Below are 19,642 nucleotides of genomic sequence, written 5' to 3' on the forward strand. Positions count from 1 at the left end.
GCAATATCTAATGGTGTTTATTACTTTTCTCGAAATGTTCTCGTTAGTGGCGATATCGAGCAATCTCAGTAAAGTGCTCGTAGTGTTTACTGAACTAATTGAAATTCCTAAAGCTCAAACATCAAAATTTACGGTGACGGGAATTATATCAGGTATGTTAGATTTATATGGTGGAAAGTAGTCTATTATCGTATACATTTTAGTTTTTCTTAGCAAAAAAATCTTAATTTTGACGTAGAGCTTCTACATGTTGGCAAACCTTAATGTTTTCTTATATGATATGATAATATAGAAAAATTGTAATTTTAAAAATGGGTTCGAAAAGCTATTTATTATTCTAAAGAACAAAATGACAATATTCTCAAATGACGCATTGACTCCCCCGCCACTTAACTCAGAAACTGCGAACGCTAGAAAAATAGTGAAACAGAAAAGTTGCATAGATTCAACTAGATTTTTTATTTTAATACTTTCAATCTGAAGAAACCAACTGGATGATTGGCGAAACGTTAGCTAGTTCAACTCAACAAAAACCGACGCAAGAGGAATCCAGAAGTTTTATAAAAAGTAAATCAAAAAGACGTTTGCTTGTCCTAAAATAATAAACAATTCTTGCTATTCGGAAACCGTATTTATTAATAATTATAATTTTCAATTTATTTTATTTATTGATAATAAAAATTATTTAATTTGTACATACTGGGCGACAATAAAATACAAAAATTAAGCTATATATTACGGTAAAAGTCAATTTTTTCAAATGGACACTCCCTATTTTTACAATTTTCTGCGATTTATCATAAAAAATAAGGTGACTTTGTATAGTTGTCTGTTCCAGAAATTTATAGTTTCCGAAATAATTGGCAATTCAACATTTTCCTATTGTAATAATGCTATAATACGGCTGTTAAGTTTTTGATTATACCATAATAACTGAAGCTCTAAACCACCGAACATCTACGTAAAATAGTGTTATATTTAGAATTTTTACCTATTTTTTTCTTATATTGTTTATAAGTTAACTAATAATATTCTATTTAATGGATTTTCTCTAAGCAAATAAAGCTTATTTAATATTATTGTTATTAATATAATAAAATAATTAGTCTTACCTCATGGAAATTACACTGAAGTAGGAATGTAAAAATTTTGACAGCACACAATTTCATTCACAGCACACTAGCGAGAAAGTGTTTGTAAGGATCTGTAATTTTATCAGAAATTGTCGGCTTAGGTGAGCTTTTCATCGCCATAGAAATACAAAGAAATACAATGATAACCGGTATTAGGTACCTATGCGATATTAGGCTACTTTCCTCCACTTATTTGAATTGATTAAAAATGACTTTAAAAGCCTTTCGGCAAATTTGTTGAAAAGTGTGTATTTTTATTCTTTAAGTTCAGTGGCGTGCATATTTCGTTCGTTTGTCAATTCGCTGGTAGGTTCGTGTTCAAATGTTTCATGTTTTAAAAGTGATATGGCAAAATAATACGATTTTTAAAAGAAATTGCTTTTATTTCGAAAATCTTACCAGTTCATAGATAGATAAATAGAATACAGGGTGACCAGATGAAAATATAAAGTGGAGGCTCTTCCTCATCGAGATGGTAAAAAGAGCTAAAGTGGTCAAAAGGAGTACGTTGGAAAATATTTCCAGATTGCCAAAATGGCCGCCTGTGGCGTAAAAGTGATAAAAATATAAATAACATAAAAAAAAACAAATAAAATTAAAAAAAATTATCCGTTTATACAAAAGTGTTGAATGGTCGCCAAAAATAAAATATAGGTTTTTGTTTATTTAAACAAATTTTTAATGAAACAGTCAGAATCTCGGAAAAAACAAGTCAGAATTTCTGACAACTAGCACTGAACTGGAAGTACTAGACAACAAATTTTCATGATTAAGCTGAACATGTCTCATACAAATGTCGCTGGTTCTTATTCTAAATTTTTTCATTAATTGACAAAATATGTAGTATAATAATAAAAATTGTCAGCTTTAGATTTGTTGACTATTATGTCCTTGAACGCGCTAGTGTCACCTATCTGTCGAGTTCAAGTTGGAACATAACGGAAAGGTAGTCTAACTATGTCGGTTTTTGATTTAAAAACTTAAAGGTGTTTTTTCTGATGTTTTAATAGATACTTAAAAGATTAAAAAGTAGGCAAAGCAATAAAAAAAACAATATTTAGCAATAACGTAATAGTAATAAAAATAATTCAAATTTAGTGTTGCAATTTCATAATATTTGGTTCTCTAGTTTAGAGACTTCCCATTCTTTATGAAATCCCTTACGAGAGACATATCAGAAATTCTGACTTATTTTTGCCTAATTAAACTAAAACCTATATTTAATTTTTGGTGCCTTTTCAGCGCTTTCGTATTCTTGTACAGCCGACCAAAAATACTGTTAAACCAATTATCAAAGTTATTAAATATTGATTATCACATAAAAAAGTGGCGCCACATTAAGTGAATATTAAATATGGAAGACAGCCGGCTTATTAAGTTAAAATAAAAATGACGAGCGATTTATAAGCAGAGTTGCCCCAAATAGCGAGCTTGGTTAACCGTAGCCGAATCTATGACCTGGTCGGGTAAGTTTAAGTGTTTTATATGTTTATATTTCTGTGCAAGAGTGTGAAAACCGCTAGAAAACACTTTAAGGAAAATACGACCAATTATAAAAAAAAAACTGGAGCGACTCCTTTTTAAATCATTCATCAATCAATCAATCATTATGAGCTTTTTCTTAAGTTAAAATGAACCTTAGATGAAAACAAACATGGTTTCTTTAAAGAAAGATGCTTCCTGATACGGCCTCTTATTTACAAAAAATAGTTGGCAATTTTGAAAGGGGGCGGGGGGGAAGGACGGACTCTGTGTACAGCATACGGACTCTTCCAAGGCGGTTGATAAAGTTGTTCGTCTTACCTTGTCGGTGAAGCTTAGAACTTAATATGCGACAATTAATAATGAACAGTCGAACGTGGGCAGTGGTAGATCGGGTGTTCCCCAGAGATCACATTCGGGACGATTGCTCTTTAGTATTTTTCCATTCGATATTGGCGAGTGCTTTTTACATGCAGATTATGGGGTTCTACGCAGACGATCTAAAGTTTTATCGTACTGTCAACAAACTGTTCAAAGTTTCCAAGCTAATTTGAATAGATTAAATCTAAGAAATAATTAATTCTTAGAGTAATGGTTAAACATTTTTTTTAGTGTTTAATATACTTTCACACCTATTCTGCAAAGAATTAGCATTTGTTTTTGTTAACTGGTGCTATACTTTAAAGTTCACAATACGTCTATTGGGGTAGCTTTTTGGAAATAAATAAAATAAATACAGGATGTTTCAAAAATATACGCCCATTCTCTGCTGAACATATGTCATCTAAAAGAAAGACAGAGAGTTGCTATAAACCTAGGTCCAAAAATGTCTAGTTTGCAAGGTGCGGGGTGTTCTGTATTTAAAAAAAAACTGCGTGTGCTAAAATCCTTACGTCATACATGATTTTCAACATTTTCTTTAGTATTAAGGAATTGCATCTTGGGCTGGGTTTATTAAAAATCAATGTCTTATTTTCTTTATGATTCAGAAATTTACAGCCATCCAGTTTGCAATCTGGCCACCCTGTGTATCATTCCACCCGAAAAAATGACTTTTCACCAATTTTGTATCAGGCAATTAAATTATTATTTTTGAAACCCCCTGTACTTATAATTCATATATCGAATATCAGAACAAGATATCTCATTTAAAAAATCAAAATTGTGCGTAGTTTTTGGTTCAACCGGCCACACTGCGATTCCAGAACGTCTAATCAATTTTTCGATTCGAATTTTACATCAAAATTATTTCTTATTGCTAATATTTCCCTTAGTGAAGCGTGCTCTATGTTCCACTACACCCACTGTACCCACTACACTATCTGGAAATCTAAGCGAGATGGAGCAAAAAGTTGATTTCACAGATTTTATAGTCATAGTTGCACAGGACGTCTCGAATTCGCGGTACCTTTAGATTTTTAAATAAGACATCACATATTTTTGTTTATTCTTCAATTCTTTGGCAAAAATTAACCTCTATCTATTTGAATTTATTATTTATATATCTTCTGGATTTCTCCTGCTTCGGTTGTTGATGAATGAAACTGTTAGTTTCCTCAGAACTGTTTGCATTCTACTCTGTACCTGCTTATATACTGTATACTTATATATAGTTTGAATAGCTAAGCTTATTTTTGACAAAATATTAAAAAATGACCTGGTATAGCGTATATATGAAATTATAAAACTTTTTTATTTAACTTAATCCTTCCCCCCCGCCCTCCCGGCCGCGATAGATTTGCAGATGGTATAGTTGGAAATTTTATGTGAACAAGGCAAGGCGAACTCTGTATCAAATCAATTTATGGTTTTTCAGGAGTTCCTCTTATAACAGTTTTCGCAAACCACTTAACTTACAGAACGATGAACAAGAAATTCGAATCTTGGTGGATGGTAGCGAACTCGCTCTCTTTTAACATTTACATCATCGTTCTGTCAATTGTAACCTTGATGTTCGCTTTTATTTATCTGGTGGTGATTAAAAAACTCCAGCAGTTGTTCGCTCTCCACGAAACTCATCGGCAAGCTATTCAGAAGAGGTAAATCTGGTCCATATTAAACAATCAAGGCAAATTTGTCAACGAGTGTTACTTTCAGGATGACTTTGGTGAATCAAACCGGATGTGTATTCATCTCTATAATGGGGTTCACGATTAGCAGTGTTATTTACGTTAACTACAACCACTCCATTTGGAATACGTACCAGTTTACCATCGCCAGTCTCAGCATGGTACGTACCAACTCCAGAAGCTTGTAGTTGTATACTCTGTTTCTTAATGCGAAAGAGTTATATCATTGTTAATTGGAAAACATAGTGGCCGCATTTTATAGACGTAGTATTGTATTGTCAAGGATCAAGAGTGGCAAATAAGCGGACAATTAGATAAACTACCTCAGGGTTTAGAATTAGAATTATCGTTATTTTCAGGCAAAATTAATTTTTGAAAAGGACTAGTGTTTCCGAATTTATTTCTGAGAAACTGATTAATAAAGTTGTTCGCCACATATAACTCAACATTCGGAGTTACAAAAATAGTTTAAATGAATGGAACCCTAATAAGTGCGTCGAACATGTGATTAAAATAGAAGAAAGGAAGTGAAAAGCTGGAAAACAAAACCCTTTTATTATTTCTCTGGACTCTAAGGACTATAGTTCACCCGACTACTTTAAACTTGACGGCATGATAAAATTTACAAATAAAGTTGTATTGGAAATAGTCAATTTTCTTAAATAATAATATTTATTAGAATTTACCTATTTTCGTATTATTTTTACTTCTAATATAAGTTTTTATCTACTAGATCTTAGAATAATCAATATCTCAATTATCTGCCTATCTGTGTAATTATAATCTAATATAATTATCATTATATTAATTGTTTCAATAAACTAACTGTAGTAAAGCCGCTGTCAAATTACTTTCATTGACTAAACTCGGCTTCTATTGTATATAATTTACATGAACTTTACGATATAACATTTAAGTTGTTCACCCTGATTAATGATCCCTGTCAATGTAAATTTACATGTTATTACTCTCTGGCATTACGAAACTAGGTATAGTAGTAGACAACGATTATTAAGATACTTTTTAAAATCGTCTCGCGTTGTGCGTTTTAGGGATCGAGCTTGCTAATATTTCACGTGATTACTTCGGAAAATAAACTGAGTCATATAATAAAATGGAGAAATGAGAAAGACAACAGTTTACTGTTAACAGAGCTCACCGGTAAACCTCTGAACTGTAAGTATTTCTCTCTAACACTATCAGTAAAGGCGTTAAATAGGACTAACGGGGAATTGAAAAATGAAATAACATACAGGGTGTTTTACTTAAAATAGGAAATCCGCTATTTACCCCAAATGAATGAAACACCCTGTTTATATATATATATATATATATATATATATATATATATATATATATATATATATATATATATATATATATATATATATATATATATATATATATATATATATATATATATATATATATATATATATATATATATATATATATATATATATATATATATATATATATATATATATATAAATAAATATAGATGAAACTATGAAACATTTCTATTCAACTTTTTTTTTATCGTTTATAGTCTCTGAGTTAAGGGGGTAGGGATGTCATGTACTATGTCTGCTTTTGCTTATTTCATGTGTTACGTACACGGTGTGCCAAATAAAACAATCCACTATATGATCTGAAAACCCATAGGAGATACAAAAAAAAGTTTCGTACAAGTTTCCTGGATTCTCTTGAAGATTTAAAATATTATAATTTTGTTGATACAGGGTGTCCCAAAAGTGTCCCTTCCGACATCAACTTTGTTATTTTAAATGGAACACCCTGTATATATCAACATTTTTTAAATCCTTGGTCACTTTATTAAGGAATTCCTATTTAAATTCTGCATAATTTAGGCAGAAATTGAGGTTATGTGTTTTTTTTTTCATATTTTGATTGCCCCGTTTAAAATTGTGTTGTTAGGCTACGCAGGTAATGCAAGTAAAATTTGACAACAAACTAAGGAGATGATGCACTACTCAATCAGTTTAACAGATGCGCCTCAGCTTATACAGGGTGCCCCAAACAGCTGGTGCCGTTATGGCGAATTCAATAAACAAAATCTCAAGATTTTTCTTATATTTAATTTTTACTTACTTTTTGAGTTATTCGAGGTTTCAGATAACACCCGTATAAATTCTTGTTAAATTTAAAGCTGCCCATTAGGTCACTTGTTGCCAATATTAGGTATTTTTTTCATAGCAAAGACATGATACTACTTCTTTTAAAGATATAATACTCCATACTTTTTAAGTAGAAATATGAAAAACAACAGAAACAAACAGAAATGTCAAAGTTTGTTTAGATCTTAATGCGTCAAAAAAAATGATTGTGATGTCATAGCCAAGTTCATTTTTAAATATTTTGATATTTCTTTGTTGTTTTGATGCCAGATGGAACGAGCATTTTAAGAGGAACTAAACTTTATGGATCAAATTAAGGAACTCTTTTTAGTTCACTTTTTGTTTTATACATTTATTATTCAAATTTCTTACGTTGCTTAGTTAGCCTCTAAACTTTAATTATTTCCTTTTGTTATTAAGTATTTTCAATCAAGGTAGATAATTCACTATTAAATGTTTCTTTAAACATGAATCCTGATTTATTAAATCTGTTAAAGTGTGTGGTAGAAAGTCGATTTTTTTCAAAATTCCCAAGTATTAATGGGCACCTTGTATTGTGACCTAATGTGGGCAGCTTTAAATTCAACAAGAATTTATACGGGTGTTATCTTAAACCTCAGATATCTTAAAAAGTAAGTAAAATTTAAATGTAGGTTAAAATATAAACTTACCTTATTTTTCATCTATTATCATCTCCTTGGTCTGTGGTTAAATTTTCGTTGCAATACCTCAGTATCAGTAGCATCACAACATAATTTTATATGGGGCAATCAAAATATAATAAAAACACATAACCTTAATTTCTGCCTAAACTATGCAAAATTCGAATAAGAATTTCTTAAGAAAATGAAATTTATTTATTATACAGAGTGTTCCATTTAATATAACAAAGTTCTTGTGGGGGACACTTTTGGGACACCCTGTATCAACAAAGTTGTAATATTTTAAATCTTCTGGAGAGTCCAAGAAACTTTTTTTCGTATCTCCTATGGGTTTCCAGATCGTATAGTTATCGTTTTATTTGGCACACGGTGTACAAATCGAATACATGTTTCATAGGCGGTACAGTTATTTTCTTGCTTCTTGTTTTCTTGTTTTGAGTACTTCTGCTGTAGATTAAAAACGGTAGATTAAAAAAAAACACTCAAGAGACATCGGAATATGGTTTTCATTACTCTAAATGTGTGTCATATCTCTTTGATTTAATTATTTAAAATGCAATTACCAAAAAAATTAATATTGTTACATTGTAATCTTACTCGTCCCTCTCAGGAATTATTTTCCATTCATTTGGACGAAAACTAAGGAAGAATAAACATGCAAAGCAACGGGTTTAATAAAGGAAATAAGTTTTAAGGCCATAGGCGTATATCTAGAAAATGATTTAAAACCTTAATCCAACAGAACAATTACCAACACCAAGTTTTACCAAATATCCAACAAACAAGGGAATTTGCACTCAAAAATGTTATTTTTTAAAAGCAGTTGAACGTCTAATATTTTCTCACAAAAAATCTGTCATTCGACCCGTTTTTTTACACTCGCCCCGCATATTTGATTTCAGTTCTCGTACGCCAACAAGCTGCCAAGTCGGAGAACGAAAACGCGCCTGGTGCCAAACTCGAGAACCGGCAGTTCTGCCTGAACTCGATAGAGGGCGCTAAGGCGGTCGACAATTTCCAAAACGGCACCAAGTCCTTCGAATATTTTCAAATGAGCGCTATTTTCCGCGGCGAAACCCGCAAAGAGACGGTCGTCACGAGAGACGCTCAGCCTGCTACGGACTCGCGCAGCTTAGACGCGCAGAGGCAGAGCAATCCGGAAAACGACGGGAAATTGCACTCGCCCGACATATTGACGACGAAAATGTGCGTGGAATTAGATCTGGTAGCTTCCAGCATACACGTGACGGAAACTAACGCTGTCGAGGGGAACGATAGCGAAAGGTGCGGACATTTTTTTCCTCAGCTGACGACATTTAAGGAGGCGTCAGTAGAAAGTGAAGTTAGAAACGACAGCAAAGAAAATACGTTTCTTAAAGCGGCAGTCGAAAATGAGGTGAGAAACGACGGCAAGGAAGACGCATTACACAACCAAGCGTCTTATCCAAAGATCGTGATTACAGACATCGATAGAAAATTCGAAGATGCAGAAGAAGAGATTTTGAAACTTAATCCTCCATTCGAGGACGACAGTCTGAGCGGCGTTTTAGATAGCATTTCGCAAGATTTGGATTACTTGCTGAACCGGAATGATTCTGCCTCGGAATCGGTGTCGAGTTTGTGCCAAAAGAGGATTTGCGCGAACAAAATGGCGATCAGTTAATGTTCCGTTAATGGTTGACGCGCTGTTGTTGTAGACGTTGTTTTGTTTCGTTAAAACATGTCCAAATTGCTCAGAAAGTCTTTTTTTACGACGTAGACCAGCGACAGATAGACCTCTTGGGTGAATTTTAAATTGGAGACAAAACATCATATGTCCTTTTCTAATAATAATAATAATAGTTTTTATTGAGATATTTAAAATTCTTGCACAAAATATTTGACAACTGTTCATATAAAGGTTAATACGTAAAAACTGCAACAGTTAATTGTAACACTGATTTGTGAAAACCTTTTCTTTTTGAGAAGAAATCTAAGATTTAGAATGGACATCAACCCTACACAGATATCCACTCCGACTCTAGGTGTAAGATTATGTTCCACACAAAACTCTACATCTTTAAATAGTTTAAAACTGGCCTTGTTATTTGTTATAAAATTTTCATTTTCTTGGAGATTGCATACAGTGACAAACCTTTGTACATAAATTTGATGTCGATAGGCTTCGTGATCGAAATACTATTTTAGGAGCCTGTCGATACTCATTCTAAATAGCTTTATCAGAATATTTAGACACATTTGAAGTATAGTGGCTTTTAACTTTTAACTCAAATCGCAAGACAGCAAAAGGAGATTTCGGCAACAGGAAACGTTTGCAGAAGTTAGGTTGCTTTTTTCCAATAATATCAAAATAGTGTAAACCCCAAAGAGCAATGCCACTAAAAAACAACTGAGGATGGTACTATTAAAAACCTCTAGGAGATAAGTTTAGATTTGTAAAACAAGGTTCTGTATGTTGTTGGGTCTGTGTTACAAAAGATTTTGTCATTTCCCTAACAAAAGAAAAAGAGGATACAGTAACTCCACCTATTTTTTTTTAATTATAGCTAAAGCAACGTTCACATTTGTAAGAATTATAAGATATATCCAGAATGTTTTTCGTCCCTAGAAGAGCTTTGTGAAGTTCATACTGAAGCACTGAACGATTCTTCAATTATGTTAGTAAAGAATATTTCGTAACCTTGAATACAAAAGTTCCTAGTAAAAATTGGTATTTAGTTTTGAGCTTGAGCCATTTCAATTCAAATATTTTTTCTGATATACGACCGAACTTTCTCTAACCATTAACGAATCGGGCAGAGCTGTTGTAATTTTTTTTAACTGGTGTTATCAGCAACGGATAGTACAATGGAATACAGAATTTAAGTTTAGAATTCAATATTATATATAAGTTATATAAATGTAGCCACTATAGCTCAATTGACCATCCAACTTTTTTTTGTTTTTTTGCTTAGTCGTTTCCAGGAGCAAATAGCATAAATTGTTTATTTTTAGATTTCAGCTAACAATTGTTTTTTACTATGACCTGCTGAAGTCAATCTTAGTTTTATTTCGGAAGAAAATTATTTCTATTAAAATTAAATCTTGCCCAGAGCCCTTGTGCGAGCCGGCGTTATTAACCTAACTTAAACTATTTTTTTGCGTGTTTGGAGCAGTTTGGTGTTTTTTAATACTGTAAACCAGACATCGGATTTAAGATTAACTCTTCCGATTTAAATAAACAAATTTAAACTAATTACAACGGTAGGCATTCACGAGACTTTGGCAATCGTCAAATTATAAAAGATGAGTTGTGTTAAATACTTCAATAGTTAGCGAAATTAGTCTCCAACAATTGATTAGCTACTGAGCTAGTGATTAAACCTGATTTTTAATATTAAATATTTTCGCTGCGGTGTAATTTGGTGCCCTTCGACCGTATTGTAAAGGTATATAATAACATATTACTTTAATTTAAAAAATAGATCGCTTCAAAAGTGGAGTTAGATAGAAAACTACTTTTATTTTGAAGATTTTAAAATTAACATGATATATAAATTCAAAAATCCTTTGATAATTATGAGAATATTTGGATAATTAACAGCACTTTTTTATACGACGAAAGAATTATATATTTTTTTTTATCATTTGCTGAACCGAAATGATGCGGCCCGAGTCGATGTCGAGTTGGTGCCACAAGAGGATTTGTGCAAACAAATGGCGATCAGTTAATATACGTTTCATAGTGGATGCGCAGTTAAAACACGCCTGAATTGCTCAGAAAGTCTTTTTTTAGCGACTGATGGACCTCTCACTTGAATTTAAAAGTTGAGGTTAAACAAAAAATTATGTCTATTAAAATTAGGGAATTCTAACCAAATTAACCAAAACTTAAAACTATTTCACATGACAGGTTGTTCCCAGTCTGCTCCTACAGATCCCACCGTAATGTAAAAGTTGTAATAGTTAGCAGTCGGTCTTGTTTGTGTCCATGTGTGTCGCACGGTTTCTCCGAGGGGTATCGGTTTCTTTTGGAATCGGTCAAAGTTCAAGTCGTTATATCAAATCATAACAAAAATAACAAGGAAAAATAATGTCAGTAATAATAATGTCGAACGGGATAATTTAGTGCCCTTAAATAATAAAGTTTCATTGATTGAAACTACTTTTATTTTAAAACAATTAATATTAACATGATATATGAATTGAAGACATTTTTAATTAACTATGAAAATATTAGATAATAAAGGGGGTATTGATCGGCACGTACAAGCAGAGGGAGAAATGGTTCGATATGCAGGTTGTCCCGTTTAAAAAATTAAAATTTACGCTATTTTTCGATACAAGCGGCAACACCGCGAAATTGACAACAGTCAAAAACCTACGTAACCTCATGTACTGTGACATCTTACGTACCATCAAAATGTCCAGTGCTTCATCCGACACGCTGTATGTTACTTTGACAGGGCAAAAAAATAAATACACCTACCAATTCCTATAATAAATATATTTAAAAAAAGAACGTATCGATTATTTCATATTTTCGGATCGGTCGCTTTCAAGTTGGCGAATTTCTCCGAGAGCTCCCACAGCTTCTTCGCTTTCGACATGTCCGAAACACCGGCGTTCAACTGCCTTTCCTTACAGTCCATAAAATACCTGCCAGTCACATTCGCCACCTCTTCGGAACAGGCCAGAAAAACGCTCGTCTGACACCCTGAAATCGACGAAACGACAAATTGTAATTTAGAATTTTTAATTAAATAATAATTGATGCTAATCGTATTTCTAACCGAAAACGGAATTCGATTAGTTTTGTTTCCTATTTCTAATTAATCTTCGATGCGCCCCACCGAATAATGCATCCAAAGTAAAAACCAAAATTGTTGTTAACAAATAAGCCTACATGTTTATTTGAAACTAATTTAACATTTTTAACATTCCCTTTTGAATAACAGGCTGTGAAAACATACCTAAATGAAAATCGTAATTTAGACGGGAACCATAACCTATTAGATAATACAGTGGCCCTAGGACGCTAAAAATTATTGAGTGCCAGGGCTGATATTTATCTAGAGTATCTCACCTTTTCAAATCACGAGAACGCAATATTTTTTGTCTCCATTATCCCATATATACTGTGTGCATCCCTCTCGTTGCAAGCCATGGCTCAGAGTTCAGACATTACAAAAGTCTTATAAAATGTGTCCCAAAGTATGTCGTCTGGACTTTTGACGAACCCTCTCCCAAAAGTAGTCACGACTTTCATACCTATTCTTATTGGGGAGTCCCAACTATCGAAAAATTGATTCATAGGTGAGGGGTTGAGGTAGGTAGACCACATGTCGGCTGATATCAGTGGCACTCCGAAGAAGCTTCTTACGAGTATATCCCTCATTTTTAAATATATAAAGAGCTTTAAAAGAAAACTGCCTAATCACAAAAGTACTAATATCTTCGATAAATTAGATTGTTAACAGTGAATTATTGAAAACAGAAGAAAACGTAGATCTTCTGGATAATGGTGGGCGAAATGTGATAAAAAGGAAAATTTATTAAAACCAGAGTGGTAATACTTTCGATAAACTGAAAAATGAAGCTAGAAAAAGATAAACTAATAAAATGACTAGCGTTCCACCCTCCACAGATTTGCTTGTAAAATGAGATTTAAATGCAGAAAAATAGATAAATTGCACACTTGGAAATAAAGAATATTAAGGACTCTGGACTATCATGAAGTTACAAGTACAAAACTTTTTGAAAACTGATTTCAAAATCATCTTTTAAAACATATTCCGTATAACAATATGTATGTGATAACATTCCTGAGAAATAGTTGAAAATAGGTAGGAATTGTAATAAAACTCAACATAACTCACAATAAACCTTCCTCAATAATCCAACAATAAAGCAATATAAAGGGTGTGTCATCTAAATTAAAAATGTTGATGGCGACTTCCGGTGTAACCGGAAGTACTATGATCTTGAAAATATTTTTAAATGCGAGAAAATCTTGAATAATCCTACTGAGAATTTCATAGCTCTAAATTTTTCCTGAACCCAAAAGTACTAACAAACTGCTAAGGTGAAAAACCCGATAATGACTAACACCAACTTGTAAATGAGCTACTAATCTTTGCAGTTTTTGTGTTATATGAGAATTCATGTTTTTATTCAGTGCTTTCACGTATTCAGGTTATTGAAGTTGATAGCAAATACTAGGTATTTTCAAACTCTCCGTTAATTAACCAAAAAAAAGTATATAGTTTTAATCTATCCTATCTACCCTTAAGCTTAAAACTATACTTTTTTTTTGGTCAGTTGAAAATAAAAATTACTCACGTTTTTTTGAGGAAAAATTTAGCAACATAGAATTGTTTGTCCCTGATTTATTTCTGTTAACCCATTTCCAGAACACGGGTTTTTCGTATCAAGAGAAAGTTTCAGGGAATAGAGATAAACTTTTTCCTTTTTTCAACAGTAACATTACAGCTTGGAGATTAATGTACATAGTCACCCCAGTTTTTGTTAGTTAAGAAAAGTTTTTCTTATTCATAAAAATATCTAACGAACGACATACTATACTATATTTTTCACTTCCACAAACGGACTTGCGTCTGGAAAATCGCAGAAATAAAAAACATACCTTGCTTGGGAGTTTTAAAAAACAGTTTGATGATCAGCTTTAAGGGCCAGTTGAAGGGCACCGGAACGTTCCTCCAAATGCCCGAGTCGATCATTCCGGGATGCAAACAGTTCGCCGTAACTCCGCTACCCTCCAGACGCCTGGCCAGTTCCAGTGTGAAAGAAATATTAGCTGTTTTCGATGGGTAATATATGTACGGCGGGAACCACGACCTTTCCGGATTGATTTTGTTCAGATTCAACGAAGCCAACCTATAAAGCTCGGATGCGACTATCACCACGCGAGATGGCGACGATCTTTTCAACAAATCTGGAACGAACGCGGCAATAATATTTATTTTTTAATTATAGGCTATTTAACGAAAGTGTAGAGTAAAAAAATGGAAAAGCCCGTCAGATACTCGTTGTAGCTCGGTTATGCATAAACTTATCTAAAATTTTTGATATATATTTGATACTTTACAACCAAGTCATTCTTTATAAAAACTTTTGCTTGTTTAAAAAAAATCACGATAAAGAATATGATAGATTAGAGGTACAGGATGTTAAGCGATTAGAAAAATATGAAAATGCTTCAAGAGAGAAACACCATTCCTCTCCAAATGTGTGTCCAATCCCGGGTGGTACTACTTAGACTGGGTAAAAATTATTATAGTATTAATTGGGGTACTTCCTCAGCAGACCTATTCAGGTTTATTACTTTTACTGCTTTATTACCTTTTTGGAGTACTATGAACCCTGAGAAACTTATTGTTTAAAAAACGTAAACGCAGAACTAACCGATTAACAAATGCGTTAATAAGAAGGGACCGAAATGATTTGTGGCCATCGTGAGCTCCAGTCCGTCTTCAGTTTTGATCAATTTTTTTTCGGCCGTGCCGGCATTGTGAATGAGAACGTCCAATCTCGACTCTGTCCGTAAAATATCTTCGGCGAATTTCCGGATCGACGCTTGAGAGGACAGGTCTAGCTCTTTAACGATGACGTTCTCGTTCTTCGTAGATTCGACAATCTCATCTGAAGAGAACGAACGTAATTAAACAAATTTACGTTTGTATCTGCATTTACATAAGTAACCTACCAAAACGACATTCACTTTAGAACTACCGCTAATGTTTTAGAAAAATCCGCAAATTACATTTTTAGGTCCTCTTAAAAATGTCTATAAAAAAAGGTCACACACGCTCGAAACCTCATACCTAACGCTTACTTAATTATGAATACATATGACTAAATTAACATGGAATTAAAATAAAAAGTATTTAAAACTAAATAAATATGTATCTTACCCCGAGCGGCCTTGGCGGTCACAATGTTTCGACATGCCATAATGACCCTCGCCCCCCTTTGGGCGATTTCTCTACAAGTTTCCTTACCGATACCTCCATTGGCGCCTGTTATAATTACCGTTTTGCCGTTCATTTTCACTTTGTCCCTGAAACATGTCATAATAGCGAACCACTATAAATGGAATATTTCATTTCAAAGGTGTAAAAAGAGTTTGCATATCATCATAATACTGATAATACAGGAACTAATGAAGCAACTATGATTTTTTTTTTAGTAAGTCTATCCATTAGGCATATAGGCACCTGAAGCCTGTATTAGTAAAATCTCGTGCTAATATCAGATATTTGTGTTGATTTATTTTTACTAAATGATGCATATAAAATTATACGAGACTAAATATCTAGAAATTATCGAACAAAATTTAAAACTTAACTTCCATTTCTTAATTATTGTCAATTGATTGTGCTTAAATCTATATTAAAACCCGACATTGTAGCAAGTTCTAGTTCACTCAAAAAATGAATATGACATACGCTACCTCCGGAAAATAAAGAAGATTTTTTACATGTTACATTGCATTCATGATATAAACAGAAAGAAACCATCGCTTGAAAGGAGTTTGCCAAACAATTAATTTAGCAGTCATGTAATGCTTTTTCCATATAGTATACATATTTATTGGACTGAATATTAATATCATATGTCAGTTATTTGGTTGTTAATTTACTTACTATAAGAATAAATAGTTATTATTTAAAACTAAATTAAGCAACATATACAAACTATGCCTAGCACAGAAAAATAACGAGAAGAAACAGGAATAGAAAAGAAAAGATCTCCTCTAAGCGGAAAAATATATTTTTGACAAAGTCACACATTATCTTTAATACCATTTGTTCTAGATAACCCCGATGAAACTGCGGAAGAAATTATGCTCTTAACAAATTTACAACAGCGCTGTTTTTGATTGCCCCAAAGAGACGTAAAAGTAGGCAAATTAGTTTACGTGTCGATTGTAGGAAAAGAAAATAAATAAACTATGTACAATAACCAAGGCCAATTTAGCTTCTAGAAAGTAGAAGCTTTATAACTTTAAAAAATATTATATAATTATTATTTAATATTTGAAATTGTTTTAAATAATAATTGTATTCTAATATGAAGTATGTTCTAGCACTTTCAACACTTGTTTTGTTCAAATACCGTCATAGCCATCTTATACTAACTTATACGGCCACAGCATATTATTTGTGATAAATAGATGTTTAAATGGAAATATTTCAAAAAGTAAAAATATAAGACATATACAACCCGATATAAAATATGACAAAATTATAAAAATTTCTTATGAAATCCGTTATTCGAGCGAGTGCTTTGGCTACAACGAAACTTACTCAAGTGAAACAATAAATGCTTCCGAATGAAGAAATTTTCAGATATTTTACGTCTCGCAAACATCAACGGTTAGACTTAGATACAGGACATTATACGCAAAATATGTCTAGAATTTTATACAGAATTGAACGATGAAGTAATATGCCAGGTGTTCCATTAAAATATTATTAAAAATTAAAATAAATTAAAGGCTTGTAATAACCTCAATTAACTTTTGTATTTAACTTTTGACTCCATCCCCTATAATTTCTTTAATAAGGCCCACCCTTTACATCTTACATCTTACGTCTACGGTATAGATTCATTTTATTTTCGGGAGAAAGATAAACTTTATTTAGGGCAAAAAGTCGTTGTTTACTCACCTAAAATATCCGCACGTAATAAATGCATAAAACTTCAATAGCGACACCGCAGTCAGCAGACCAATCAAAAGGACGGAACTTACGATAAGCAATAATTCGCAAACTTCGCAGCCAAGGATGTTCATTCTGAAAGAGAGGATGTGTACATTACGAAAACATACATTTTACGAACTTGCAAACAAAGCACGAACTCAACGCAAAGTGAATAGACATTTTTTCAGTGATGTGGATGTCTTTGGAGTAAAACAACATAATACAAAAGAATAAATACATCATATCAAACGAACTAAATTTTTAAGACCCGCTTGTAGCAATATATAACTTTTAACTAAAATAAATCTATCCACCAGTGACGTAACGCAGAACTCCTCATTTATACAGATATTACAATAATAACTGAATAGGTGAAACGTTTACCTTGCGGCCAGACCTAGTACCAGTCAGAGCAACGAGGTCCGGTACTTAATCCGTCAAGAGAAAATACTGGAAATTATTGTCGAGCCTCTGTGATCTCCAGGGGCGAAATTGATATCTTTAATTTTAAAGCTCTGTCAAATATTAACGAAGCTGAGGATAAGTGGTGAGGGGTGTTCGAATTTTTTCTAAAATAAATGTCCATATCTCCAAAAGGGTTTAACGCATTTTAATAAACTTGCTATAAAAAAGATAAATGCAACGAAATGATTTTTTAGATAGTCGATAGTCGAATAAGGGCCCAATAACTTACAATACTATTAAACGGACTTGAGGATCAAACAAAAAATGGATTTTTTGGATTTACCAAATAAATTGCTAATATATTATTTCATATGCCAAATGATATTTAAAATCAAAATAAAATTTTGTTTTTCTGTTATTCTTTTTACACTACCTTTGCTTCAGTTACGCAATAGCTCACATTACTACGTTTTGGTATCGTTGCCCGTTTTCAGTTGATTTATTATTATAAGTTGTTTAAGATCAACCAATTTTATTAACTATTGAATTATTCATTTAGTAAAATGTGTATTGTGTATTATTATTCGTTTCTAACTCGTCGATTTCTTCTAGGCATTGGATTACGATCTGTTTAAATAAAGACATTTTTAATGCAATAAACATTTAGCGAACTTAAAATAATCAATAGACTTTGATAAGCATCAAATAACGGCATATGGAGTGTTGCGTTAAATAAAGCCATGGCAATCTTAATAATTAGAAATGAATTATTTCTGTCCAAAAATACGTCAATAGTATATAAAATTAGTTAGTCGCCAACAATTGATTAGAGATTAGTTTTTTTTAAATCACTGATAAAACTGAATGTTGAAAATGAGTAAGTATATAAAAATGCAATAATGTTAGCTAAGCTGAAATTCGAAGGTATTTTAGTTTGATTTTAAATGTAATTTAACATCCTAAATAATAAATTAGCAGTTTATTTAGTAAATACGTATTAATTAGACATTTTTTAAGCCTTAAAATCATTTATTCCTATTTCCCTGGGTTGTTGGACCTTGTTTGATTATCCAATGACATAAAAAAGTCACATCGTTGAACTTATTTTTTTCTGCATTTTTTTTGGCAATTTTCAGAAAGCACCGCACGTCCGTTTCGCTTATACCGTACCTCGTTGCCTTTACTGAGATTTCCGGTATGTTCCGATAATTTTAATACGTAACATTTCCACACAATTTTGCTTACCTCCGTTCAAACGCACTCTCCAAGAACGGTGTTTGTGCGACAATTTTACAAACTCAACAGTACGAGACGTGACGTGTGAATAACCTGTTTCAAGCACGCTACCTTGACTGCTTCGTAAGATTCTTCCTCGGGTTAAGAAACTTTCACCTTCGAGTATTATTTCTACGACTTGGTGGATCTGCAACGGGTCTGCACTGCGCTTTACTCCCCGTTGACTATGACATAAATATTGACGTCGATTTAATCGTTCTTTTCCTAATGGGCAATTGATGTGCGAATATTGAGTTTCTAATGCAAAAAAAATAATTATAAGTGGTCACCATGAACTGTGAGAAAAAAACTTGTTCCTGATCAGGCAAAGGCCACGCCATTTATTAATACGAGCGATAAACAATTTATGGCGTACGTCGTTTTATGCAAGGCGAAAATAGTTGTTTTTGTTGACGATTTGTGACGATAAAGTTCTATCACAATCTTCCCACTCTAGAGGTTGTGCGGAGGCGGTTGAAGATTTTTTCTACAAATTGCCCACGTCAATAAATCAAGATGATCATGTTGTTTATTCAAATAAACATAAAATCATCTACAAAAATGATCCTTATATTTTTTCTATGAATCACCATTCCTGAGATATCGGGTTCCTAAAAGTAGTTAAAAGTTAAGTAGTTATCATACCAACTTTCATTCACATATACTGCGTATCTCAGGCAAATGTTTAAAAATGCCTGTTGATATTATATGTTTAAATAAATAAAAAGTTCGGCGAATTTTTATTTATACAAATGCCAATTTTACATGCAAAGA

The 19,642-nt window shown here is 32.6% G+C and overlaps 2 protein-coding genes across 3 annotated transcripts in view; one reads left to right on the top strand and one right to left on the bottom strand.

Annotated features, from left to right (window-relative positions):
• Nucleotides 1-10,273, top strand: part of LOC132703606 (uncharacterized) — a 43,850-nt gene extending 33,577 nt beyond the window's left edge. Inside the window, exons 19-24 of one of the 2 annotated variants that reach the window (XM_060672961.1) lie at nt 2-152; nt 4,432-4,654; nt 4,713-4,845; nt 5,737-5,860; nt 8,387-8,880; nt 8,948-9,129. In XM_060672961.1, coding sequence (XP_060528944.1) covers nt 2-152; nt 4,432-4,654; nt 4,713-4,845; nt 5,737-5,860; nt 8,387-8,880; nt 8,948-8,989 — 1,167 coding nt within the window. In that variant the 3' untranslated portion in view covers nt 8,990-9,129. Of the gene's footprint in view, nt 1; nt 153-4,431; nt 4,655-4,712; nt 4,846-5,736; nt 5,861-8,386 lie in introns of both variants that reach the window. The other variant, XM_060672960.1, reaches the window with a different exon arrangement.
• Nucleotides 10,274-11,189: 916 nt separating this feature from the next.
• On the bottom strand, nt 11,190-19,248 carry LOC132703833 (retinol dehydrogenase 14-like). Its single transcript, XM_060673337.1, has 6 exons — nt 18,839-19,248; nt 17,156-17,281; nt 15,398-15,543; nt 14,889-15,125; nt 14,110-14,418; nt 11,190-12,180 (listed from the first exon to the last, which is right to left on the bottom strand). Exons 2-6 carry the CDS (start codon nt 17,278-17,280, stop codon nt 11,999-12,001), a joined length of 999 nt encoding a protein of 332 aa, XP_060529320.1. The 5' UTR covers nt 17,281; nt 18,839-19,248; the 3' UTR covers nt 11,190-11,998.
• Between the last annotated feature and the right edge of the window lie 394 nt (nt 19,249-19,642).

This window comes from Cylas formicarius, unplaced genomic scaffold (genome assembly GCF_029955315.1).
Source record: "Cylas formicarius isolate icCylForm1 unplaced genomic scaffold, icCylForm1.1 PGA_scaffold_6__28_contigs__length_40554024, whole genome shotgun sequence".
Classification (NCBI taxonomy): domain Eukaryota; kingdom Metazoa; phylum Arthropoda; class Insecta; order Coleoptera; family Brentidae; genus Cylas; species Cylas formicarius.